The sequence below is a fragment of the Rhynchophorus ferrugineus genome, unplaced genomic scaffold (genome assembly GCF_030347505.1).
Source record: "Rhynchophorus ferrugineus isolate W39M unplaced genomic scaffold, kcgeb_rfMv2 rfM11, whole genome shotgun sequence".
Taxonomy (NCBI): Eukaryota; Metazoa; Arthropoda; class Insecta; order Coleoptera; family Curculionidae; genus Rhynchophorus; species Rhynchophorus ferrugineus.
The window spans coordinates 5695860-5708005 of NW_027472590.1; the positions used below are offsets into that span (position 1 = coordinate 5695860).

General features: G+C 33.3%; 3 protein-coding genes across 3 annotated transcripts; all 3 read right to left on the minus strand.

The window, feature by feature from the left end:
• Positions 1-1440: 1440 nt before the first annotated feature.
• Positions 1441-2748, minus strand: LOC143204709 (15-hydroxyprostaglandin dehydrogenase [NAD(+)]). The gene is made up of 5 exons (XM_076417447.1): positions 2517-2748; positions 2322-2448; positions 2143-2249; positions 1753-2084; positions 1441-1678 (listed from the first exon to the last, which is right to left on the minus strand). The coding sequence occupies exons 1-5, from the start codon at positions 2616-2618 to the stop codon at positions 1528-1530; spliced, it is 819 nt and encodes a 272-aa protein (XP_076273562.1). The 5' UTR covers positions 2619-2748; the 3' UTR covers positions 1441-1527.
• A 2562-nt stretch (positions 2749-5310) lies between these two features.
• LOC143204710 (15-hydroxyprostaglandin dehydrogenase [NAD(+)]-like) lies at positions 5311-6627 on the minus strand. The gene is made up of 5 exons (XM_076417449.1): positions 6376-6627; positions 6192-6318; positions 6013-6119; positions 5623-5954; positions 5311-5548 (listed from the first exon to the last, which is right to left on the minus strand). Exons 1-5 carry the CDS (start codon positions 6475-6477, stop codon positions 5398-5400), a joined length of 819 nt encoding a protein of 272 aa, XP_076273564.1. The 5' UTR covers positions 6478-6627; the 3' UTR covers positions 5311-5397.
• Positions 6628-8422: 1795 nt separating this feature from the next.
• Positions 8423-9650, minus strand: LOC143204711 (15-hydroxyprostaglandin dehydrogenase [NAD(+)]). Its single transcript, XM_076417450.1, has 5 exons — positions 9477-9650; positions 9291-9417; positions 9112-9218; positions 8725-9053; positions 8423-8647 (listed from the first exon to the last, which is right to left on the minus strand). The coding sequence occupies exons 1-5, from the start codon at positions 9576-9578 to the stop codon at positions 8497-8499; spliced, it is 816 nt and encodes a 271-aa protein (XP_076273565.1). The 5' UTR covers positions 9579-9650; the 3' UTR covers positions 8423-8496.
• Between the last annotated feature and the right edge of the window lie 2496 nt (positions 9651-12146).

Genomic DNA, 12146 nt, shown 5'->3' on the forward strand with positions numbered 1-12146 from the left:
AAAAATATACGACCATGCTCTAGTAGGATTCGAACCCGCGACTGCCTCAACAGTAGGAGGACCTTTTTGTCGCCTTTATCACTGTGCCAGCCAAGATGGCTGAATCAACATAGATTTTAAAATTAAGAGGTAAATTACTTTATTGGGTCCGACTCCTTCGCCATTTCAACATGAATGCATAGATACATGAAGTTATTTTATTAAAAACAACACTTCAAATAATGTGAAGAAATTATTATATTATATTATATTGTATTATATTATATTATATTATATTATATTATATTATATTATATTATATTATATTATATTATATTATATTATATTATATTATATTATATTATATTATATTATATTATATTATATTATATTATATTATATTCAGTAAGTGATATAACTTATAATAGAATATATAATAGAACTTATAATCTAAATCTTATTTTAGATACTATTCTAACTTATTTTAATGTCTATCCTAATTTATTCTAAACACTATTCCAGCTTATTTTAGAGATTATTAAATGTCACTCTATGTGTCTATTAATTTTTGTATGGCAGTTTGCGTTTGAGCCTACGCACTGTACTGTCATAGCGCACATTTAACTATTTGGCGAGTGCATTGGGACGCACTAATAGTCTTTCAGAGTACTTCGTACTAACACTCCGAGCCAGACCCTTTATGGCTTCTATGTGGATGTCGCGCTGAATCAGTTTGTTGGACACGTAATATGGGGCGTCGACGATGACTCGCTACGCTTTATTCTGGAACCTCTGGAGGATATCTATATTAGGTTTGCTAGTAGTACCCCACAGTTCAATATCATAGGTCCAAATGGGCCTAGGTATTGACTTATACAGCAAAGCTGTATTATCTAATGATAATTTAGATTTACGCCCTATCAGCCAGTACATTTGGTTTAGTTTAAGCCCAAGCTATTTGGGTTTTATAACTTGTATGATGATAAAACCGCTGTATCGTCAGCATATGTTGCAACAGTAGCGTTTCTTGAGGTCGGTAGGTCAGATGTATACAATATGTTGTCAATTTTAATGGGTGGATTATGTTGTTGAGGTTTTTTATTTTTTTTGTTACTTTCCAAAGAGAATATTCCGTTGCATCAGTAGGCGCTAAATTTTCTAAATGGTTTTGAATTCCTTGATTTGGTTCCTTATTTATTAGATATTTCAGCTCTTTTGTGGCCTTGAACAAATTATTAAAATTGAAAGTATATTTTTACAGTTTAAGGGACATAATTGCTCTGTCTTACTTTGTTACCAAAGTGTTATTATTTTTGCCATAAAGTGATAGATACAAGCTTACAATGTATGTGTTGGTATTAACAAAACTAATCAATGATATATGTACCGTGGTATGGCTTCAATTAATAAGTATTACATGAAATACGGGACTCTAAATCCATCTGTTAGTAAAGTCCGACATTATATCGACCTTTTATTTGTATTCTCTACATATTCTCTACAGTTATAAGTTTATTGTCAGATAGAAAAATCAAAACACTGAATATTTTATTGAACTTGATCCAGAGAAACCTTTTCAATGTTCTGATAGTTTGGCAGTTCGAACTTCCAAGGTTCCATGTTAGCTTCAACTACCCACATGGTACCGGAGGGTGCTTTCTTGATGATCTCCATGGTTCTGTTTGCCATCTGTTCAGGCCTACAATTAAATTACGATTTTAAGATCAAATTCATGTTGTCTTTAACTGTCTGGCGATATATATCCGTACTTACGTCTGACTTGGACACAGCTTCAATCCTTCCACCATATACGCTTCGTAGTCCGGACCCAAAGTCAATCCCGCGAAGTTCCTTAGAAGTGGAGTTTCGGTGGCTCCAGGACATACACCAACCACGCGAACTTTCGTCCTGCTGTAGTGGAACACATCTCCCCAGGCAAGGGTCATGCCGTGTATAGCGAACTTGGTACCGGTATAAATCGGAATAAAGGGGAACGAGTTGATTCCAGCTATAGAGGATACGTTGACGATAAGTCCCTCCGAACCTGATCTGTATTTCGGTATATATTTATCCACTCCCAAGACCATACCGTGCGCTACCCCAATCTATGACAAAAATGTTCGCTCTAAAATGTCATCGAATCACCAATTGATAAATACTTGCAACATTGACCCCAATCTCCTTTTCATAACAGCGATCATCGAATATTCCAGCGTTATTGATCAAGACATCTATGTTCTGGAACGATTCGATTGTTTTGATAAAAGCGTCTGAAAATCAAAAGTAAACCAAAGGTATCTAGATTTCGAATTTATTCGATTGTTTCAACTGAAATATCTTACTTTCAAAATCAGATTTGTGCTGTATATTGCAGTATACAAAGATTGCCTTGTTTGGACCAAATTTCTCCTCGATATCTCGAACGGCTTTCGTCCCGGCTACTTTATTGATATCTGCTAGAGTAACTCCCTGAAATATAGATTATTATTAGAAATTATGAGTTAAAAAACAGACAAATAGGATCAAAATATACTCACACGTGCCCCTTCTTCCAGTAATTTAATGGCACATTGAAGACCCAAGCCGGAAGCGCCCCCTGTTACCAAAGCTATTTTATTTACGATATCGAATTGCGACATTCCTTTCTGCTAGATGTTGGCCCGTTCAGGTATTTATAAAAATGATCTTGGTTAAGTCCGAATAAGTTATCACAATATTAAAATTGATGTTGACTAATTTATTGAATTTATTGAAGTGTTGATGTAGTAAGTTTTCATTAAATATACATGAACCAAGGTTACTGGTTCCCCTTGATTCAAGAGCTTGTTTGTAACTAAAAGGTAATAGATTTTTTTAAGCGTGTTTATATGTTTCTAGATCTTGCGTTTCTAGGTTGCGTGTTTGAATTCAATTACATGGAATTTAACCAAGTAATATTTTATATTCGTTTTTCCAAGTAAGTAATAAGTGGAAATCTGAGTGGAAATAAAACAGTCCTAATATACAATTTAACAATATTTATATTTTTAATTACCTTTACCCAACGATAGTAATTATATAACCCAATTATTGTTTAGTCATACCGATAACTCATACACATTCTGAATATACCACAGTTTAAACATAAAAGGACTTATTATCTTAAGTGATTACCAGTCACCTCCGCCATTTTATTAATAACAGATAATAGTAAATTTTTTTCGATTTTTTAAAAATTTATTTAAGAAGCCCGTAGAATTTCTAAATTTTAAGCAAATACTACAGAAGAAATAGTTCTTAACAGACAAAGCGTTGCGGAGACGAGTTGTAACAATATAGTAATAAAAACATTTTAAAATTATAGAAATTTATTTTATTCCCAACATTGACTAAGAATATATTATAGTTGTTTTAATGAAATTAAATGACTATAAAAATAAAAGATTATTATCAACTTTTAATGATCTTTCATGACATTGGCCATTTAGAAGAATACAATTATTTTAATCATAACAACGGTTGCCTATTTATTTCGACATAATATATTAGTATGATTTATTTATTTTACTTTATATTTATTCAAGTTATGTAGAGTAAGGCAATATTCGACCGAGACGTTTTCACTACGTTAAATAATCAAGGTTGCAGTTGAGGACAGAAACACAGTAATTATATAGAGAACCTATATTTCGGTTTATTTTTTACATAATGTCTTGTCTTCGCTTAGGAAAATGTGTGGACATCAAATTAGAAATATAACACCGTAATATCAAGCCATGCCCCAGCAGGATTCGAACCCGCGACTGCCTTAACAGTAGGAGGACCTTTCTGTCGCCTTTATCACTGTGTCAGCCAAGTCAATGAATCAACATAGATTTTAAAATTAAGAGGTAAATTACTTTATAGGGTCCGACTCCTTCGCCATTTCAACATGAATGCATAGAAACATGAAGTTATTTTATTAAAAACAACACTTCAAATAATTTGAAGAAATTATTATATTATATTATATATTATATTATATTATATATTATATTATATATTATATATTATATTTTATATATTATATATTATATATTATATATTATATATTATATATTATATTATATATTATATTATATATTATATTATATATTATATTATATATTATATATTATATTATATATATTATTTTATATCCTTCAGTAAGTGATCTACTGTACAACTTATAATCTAAATCTTATTTTATAGATTATTAAATGTCACTCTATGTGTGTATTATTTAGTTTGTATGGCAGTTTGCGTTTGAGCCTACTCACTATACTGTCATAACGCACATTTAACTGTTTGGCGAGTGCATTGGGATGCACTAATAGTCTTTCAGAGTACTTCGCACTAACACTCCGAGTCAGACCATTTATGGCTTCTATGGGCTTCTACTTCGCTACACTTTATTCTGGAACCTTTGGAGGATATCTATGTTAGGTTTGCTAGAAGTACCCCACAGTTCAATATCATAGGTCCAAATGGGCCTAAGTATTGACTTATACAGCAAAACCTTGTTATCTAATGATAATTTAGATTTACGCCCTATCAGCCAGTACATTTGGTTTAGTTTAAGCCCAAGCTATTTGCAGTTTGTAACTATATGTCTTTTTCCATGTCAAACGTCGATGGAAATGCATTCCCAGATATTTAACGTTGTCTGCTTGCGGAAGTTCATGATTATTCAATTCAGTTTTACTGAGGGACATGTTCTTCTACAAAGGGTGAATATCACTTGGGTAGATTTTGTCCCATTTGCTTTGATACGCCACATTTTCAACCACAATTCGACTTCGTTAAGATGAAGTTGGAGGTTTCTTGTGATTAATATTGGACCCTTGTGTGATGATAAAACCGCTGTATCGTCAGCATATGTTGCAACAGTAGCGTTTTTTGAGGTCCGTAGGGCAGCTGTATACAATATGTTGTCAATTTTAATGGGTGGGGATTATGTTGTTGAGGTTTTTTATTTTTTTGTTACTTTCCAGAGAGAATATTCCGTTGCACCAGTAGGCGTTAAGTCTTCTAAATGGTTTTGAATTCCTTGATTTAGTTTCTTATTTATTAGCTCTTTCAGTTCTTTTGTGGCCTTGAAAAAATTATTAAAATTGAAAGTATATTTCTACAGTTTAAGGGACATAATTGCTCTGTCTTACTTTGTTACAAAAGTATTATTATTTTTGCCATAAAATGACAGATACAAACTTACAATGTATATCTTGGTATTAACAAAACTAATCAATGATATATGTACCGTGGTATGGCTTCAATTAATAAGTATTACATGAAATACGGGACTCTAAATCCATCTGTTAGTAAAATCCGACATTATATCGACCTTTTATTTGTATTCTCTACATATTCTCTACAGTTATAAGTTTATTGTCAGGTAGAAAAATCAAAACACTGAATATTTTATTGAACTTGATCCAGAGAAATTTTTTCGATTTTATGATAGTTTGGCAGTTCGAACTTCCAAGGTTCCATGTTAGCTTCAACTACCCACATGGTACCGGAGGGTGCTTTCTTGATGACCTCCATGGTTCTGTTTGCCATCTGTTCAGGCCTACAATTAAATTACGATTTTAAGATCAAATTCATCTTGTCTTTAACTGTCTGGCGATATATATCCGTACTTACGTCTGACTTATACTCAGCTTCAATCCTTCCGCCATATACGCTTCGTAGTCCGGATCCAAAGTCAATCCCGCGAAGTTCCTTAGAAGTGGAGTTTCGGTGGCTCCAGGACATACACCAACTACGCGAACTTTCGTCCTGTTGTAGTGGAACACATCTCCCCAGGCAAGTGTCATGCCGTGTATAGCGAACTTGGTACCGGTATAAATCGGAATAAAGGGTATCGAGTTGATTCCAGCTACAGAGGATACGTTAACGATAAGTCCCTCCGAACCTGATTTGTATTTCGGTATATATTTATTCATTCCGAGGACCATACCGTGTGCTACCCCAATCTATGACAAAAATGTTCGCTCTAAAATGTCATCGAATCATCAATTAATCAATACTTACAACATTGACCCCAATCTCCTTTTCATAACAGCGATCATCGAATATTCCAGCGTTATTGATCAAGATATCTATGTTCTGGAACGATTCGATTGTTTTGATAAAAGCGTCTGAAAATCAAAAGTAAACCAAAGGTATCTAGATTTCGAAATAATTCGATTGTTTCAACTGAAATATCTTACTTTTAAAATCAGATTTGTGCTGTGTATTGCAGTACACAAAGATTGCCTTGTTTGGACCAAATTTCGCCTCGATATCCCGAACGGCTTTCGTCCCGGCGACTTTATTGATATCTGCTAGAGTAACTCCCTGAAATATAGATTATATGAGGTAAAAAACAGACAAATAGGATCAAAATATACTCACACGTGCCCCTTCTTCCAGTAATTTAACGGCACATTGAAGACCCAAGCCGGAAGCGGCCCCTGTTACCAAAGCTATTTTATTTACGATATTAAATTGCGACATTCCTTTCTGCTAGATGTTGGCCCGTTCAGTTATTTATAAAAATGATGTTGGTTAAGTCCGAATAAGTTATCACAATGTCAAAATTGGTGTTGGCTAATTTATTGATAAGTGTTGATGTAGTAAGTTTTCATTAAATATACATGAACCAGGGTTAGTCGTTCCCCTTGATTCAAGAGCTTGTTTTTAACTAAAAGGTAATAGATTTTTTAAGCGTGTTTATATGTTTCTGGATCTTGCGTTTCTAGGTTGCGTGTTTGAATTCAATTTCGTGGAATTTAACCAAGTAATAGTTTATATTCGTCTTTCCAGGTAAGTAATAAGTGGAAATCTGAGTGTATGAAGAAATGAAACAGTTCTAATATACAATTTAACAATACTTATATTTTTAATTGCCTTTACCCAATGATAATAATTATATAACCCAATTATTGTTTAGTCATACCGATAAGTCATACACATTATGAATATATCACAGTTTAAACATAAAAGGACTTATTATCTTAAGTGATTACCAGTCACCTCCGCCATTTTATTAATAACAGATAATAGTAAATTTTCTTCGATTTTTCTTAATTTATTTAAGAAGCCCGTAGAATTTCTACATTTTAAGCAAATACTACGGAAAAATAGTTCTTAACAAACAAAGCATTGCGGAGACAAGTCATAACAATATATTAATGAAAACATTTTAAAATTACAGGAATTCATTTTATACCCAACATTGACTAAGAATATTTTATAGTTATTTTAATGAAATTAAATGACTATAAAAATAAAAGATAATTGTCAACTTTTAATGATCGTCCATCGCATTGGCCATTTAACAGAAAACAATTATTTTATTCATAACAACGGTTGCTTATATGTTTCGACATAATATATTAGTATGATTTATTTATTTTACTTTATATGTATTCAAGTTATGTATAGTAAGGCAATGAACACCTTTTATGGTATATTTATAGGGCTTAAGGAATTGTTGGTAGTATGTTTTAATCCTTATATTTATTCTTGGCATATTCGATCGAGATGTTTTCACTACGTTAAATAATCAAGGTTGCATTTGAGGACAGAAAAATAGTAATTATGTAGAGAATCTATATCTGGGTTTATTTTTTACATAATGTTATACTTGGCATCGCTTATAAAAATGTGTGGACATCAAATTAAGAAATATAACACCGTAATATCAAGCCGGTACTCGAGATAAAGACTAAGCGGGAGACGCCAGGAATTCCTATTTTAATGTAATTGGAGGTTCCGATTTTGATAACGCACCTTTTTGTTATCAAAATTGAAAATTTGTTTGAACATGAAAACACTGGACAGTCCAGTGAAGTTATAGCTATTCTTTTTAATCTATATAACAAAATAGTCTAGATAAGTGTTTTCCTCCGAGATATTTCTGAAGGAGATATAATCAGGAATAAAATGCAATGTTGTTGATATATACATTCTCTTAAAGGTTGTGGCGCATCCACCAAAGTATCTAAATAGTCCGTTTGAGCTTGCAATGTTGCCATATTGTATACATTTTATTAATATTATTTGATTTTGAGTAACCACCAAAATATTTTTTTATATGCGAAATGTTTTATATGAAATATGTTTTATGCGAAAAATTTTAAATGTAATCTGATGTCTGATTAAACAAAATTTTAGAATAACTTTTATTAGGAAAAAGTTGTGTGGTTTCCGTTAATATTTTAACAACTTCATTTTAACCTAGTTTTTAATTCATAGGTGAGTTGATCTTTGTTAGCATACAGAATAAATTAAATGTATATACTACTTGTATTCAGAACTCTAGCAAAGGTTTTCGAAACTTGGTTCAAGCCTTCGGATAAACGGATATTAAGAAGTGTCAGATCTGGTATATATGGAAGATCATGACTGTGGAACTACTTGGTTAATACTTGGTGTTATTTGACGTAATACAAAAATCAATATTATAAATATTTATTGTCACATGACGTACAAAACTACTTACAAAGTACAAAATACTGTAAAATGAAGGATTTATTGATCTTCGTCAAGATAGACCCTTTTCATTTTTTGGTAGTTCGGCAATTCGAACTTGAACGGTAGGGAATTACCTTCGACGATCCACATGGTGCCAGAGGGTGCATTTTTAATGATCTGTATCATTCTGTTAGCCATGTGCTCAGGTCTGTAATCAAGTTACGATTTTCAAATGAAGTGTATCTTATTATTCTTAAAGGTCTAGTGATTTGTATTAAGACTTACGCCTGTATTGGGTAGTCCGTCAAATCTTTCAAGCATTCCTGGTATACGGGGCCCAGGTTCCTTCCTGATATAAGCTGGATGAGGGGAGTGTCAGTAACTCCCGGACAAACGCCTACTACGCGCACTTTCGTCCTGTTGTAGTGGTAGGAATCGCCCCAAGAGAGTGTCATGCCGTGCACGGCGAATTTAGTACCGACGTAAATCGGGATCATAGCCATTGGGGACACTCCGGCTATGGACGATATGTTAACGATGAGACCCTCTGGGCCCGACTTGTACTGGGGTATGTATTTGTCCAGTCCTAGGATCACGCCATAGGCTACCCCATTCTGTAACAAAAACGTTCGAATTTAAACCCAATCAAGTCACCCATCACTTAATACTTACGACGTTGATGGCAATTTCCTTCTCGTACACGTGATCGTTCAATATCCCAGCGTTGTTAATCAAGATATCTATGTTTTGGAATTTTTCAATTGTTTTAACGAAAGCGCCTGAAAAAAAAATGCGTTCGATCAAGACATCGCCGCGGCCGGGTTCAGTTGTCCGAAAACAAAATCGCATACCTTCGAAATCGGACTTCCGTTCCACGTCGCAATAAACAAAGATGGCCTTGTTCTCGCCATATTTTTTCTCGATCTGTTCCAGTGCCTTGGCTCCGGCAACTTTGTCGATGTCGGCTAGAGTCACACCCTAGACATTAAATGCAATGGGGACTAGAAACAAACGAATGAAACTAAATTTTTACGTACGCGGGCACCTTCCTCCAGTAAATTGATGGCGTAGAGAAGGCCCAAGCCCGAGGCTCCGCCCGTCACTAGAGCTACCTTGTCCAGGATATCGAACTGCGGCATTTTGGCGACTAGATATTGAGAGATCCAGGAGCAATCTTTATACTAGTGATGTTAATTAACCTACAGAAGGTTATCGCAGCGTTAAAACTGTCTCCAAAAATAATTCATAAACAGTAGATTGCTTAATAAACGTGCTAATATTTATTTTATATTATATATTTATAGTAATTATATTTTATATCTATAGTAATCTATCGTTTCATGCCAATTAAAACCATAACCAGGAGACTGGGCCTTTTAGATTGACGAGCCAAGTTTTACCTTATTTTACTATCATACTGTACATTTCACCAGCCGTCCAGTTTCGTTGAAAAGAAAATACGGAAATGTAAAAAGTAATATATTTATTATGCATGCTATTCGAGCCACAATAGAATCGTAACATTAAAATAAATATTTGAAATCTTTTATCTTTTTATAGTGACACGTACTAACAAACAAACCTTTAGAAAAATATATTTGAATTTCGTAGTGAAATAATAGGACTTGCTGAAAATTACTCCGCACTGTTATGTACTCCTAGACAACATTAATATTGTCGCTTACACTTGTATGACTTAACAGTATACAGCTATTATCTTGGTGATGTCCGATTATATTAATAATGATAACTATAAATACCCTTCATGTATACATTATATATAATGTAAGATATAATAAAAATCCATGTATTATTTAAATGAAATACATTCCTGGAATTACCGGCACCGAATGGACTTTATTTAAAGTAAATATATAATACCGATATGTCGCTGGTGCTGACATCTCTTGTACGCTTATACTACTAACCTAATTACAGGTACCATTAGTGTTTTACAGTTTCAACGTGTGAATACGACATTCAATTTAGTGGAGGTTCCTGGTAAAAGTGTTATGGTGTTCTGCAATTTTTGCAAAGCAGTTTACCTATTTGTTATAAAGTTCATCTTACGTTCTTTTCTGTTCAATTAAAATTGCCTATTTCAGAGATAGGATCAGAAAGATCTTGGACCACCTTTCGGCCTCTGATGTTGTCATGGGAGTTACCACGATATCCAATAATTGTCTAGTCTCCATCAACGTGTCTTCTAGATCGCTTGCTATTCAACATTTAATATAAATAACTGACAGTTCAGTTCGTAATCGTTCTTTATCAAGTGTGGTATGAAAAGAACTTACTGAAGTGAGTTCATCTTCAGGAAAATTATCGCAATACTCCCAAAGTATTCCGAAAAGAAAAGTGAAGCTCTTTAAAATGAAATCGATCTTTTCTACAATTTATTATAACATCACGCACCTCTAAAGTAAACAAATTTTTGTGTTTATTTTCTGGTGGCTTATTATATTTAATGCTGTAGTAGGTTCGAATTTTGTTTACTGCGGATGGTTAAAAAGGATATCTACGTGGGGTATCACATGATGGAAAAAAATTAGCAAACAATTGCAGATCAGACCATTTAATGAAGGGTGTTTAGAGGCTGCTGCACTACAGACTTGTACAGTTGCTGGAGAATTGATCTTCTATTTCATCCATACAATCAATCAGATGATGTCTATTTTCATACACAACATTAATAGTAACATTACTTACACGTTTATTATTTATTATTTATATTTTTATTATTTTATATATTATATTATTTATATTTTATTATTGTATTACAGTAACATATTAATAGCTCCAACGGGTTGGAGCGCGTGGAGGATATGATGGTTCTGTATTTCTCTTTAGGTGTTCACTTAGTACTCCATCTAGGTTAGCCGAATGATTTATAAGTCCACGAAATATTCCCGGATTCTGGTATGTATAAGAACAGCCAATTTAAAGAATCCCCAAAATGTAATACAATTTATTATTTTTGATAAAACATACCTTTTCTTTGACACATTTCCATTATGTCTCTGTATATATTTATCCAATGAGCAGAATCTAAACGAGCCATGATATTAGTTGATCCTAGTAATGCAAATTCCATACAATTTTGTCGGAATTCAGATCTACTCAATCGCTTCTTACAGACTCTGTGGAAATGAACCGACCCTGATATACAATTTAGCAATAATTATATTATTAGATATTTAGATTGAAAGGAAAACACTCGAGCGGGCTTAAGACGTATATTAAAATATAACTAAATACATAAATAATATTGTTTTTTTTTATACTTTAAGTCTCCTTTTTACTAAGCCTACCCATTGGCGAGTGACCAACTCATCCCAGAAGACATCCGATCTTACGCAGCCTGAATACTGACGTGACCGGGATTATTTTCCTTGTCGGATTTTACACTCACGCTTAGGATAATCACTAACATAAATTTAGGACCATGCCCCGGCAGGATTCGAACCTGCGACTATCGAGACAGTAGGTGGACCGTCCTGTCGCCTTCACTACTACGCCAACCAGGCCGCAATAATAAAATATAATTAATATGAGTATATTAAAATTAAATTCCTTAAATAATAAAAATATAAACGAGGACAATGACATACATTTAAGATAATCAATAATATAATGAACACGTATATGTGAAGACAACTATTATTATTATAAGAGAGAAGAGACGTCCTTTGGAAAGTCCATGGAAA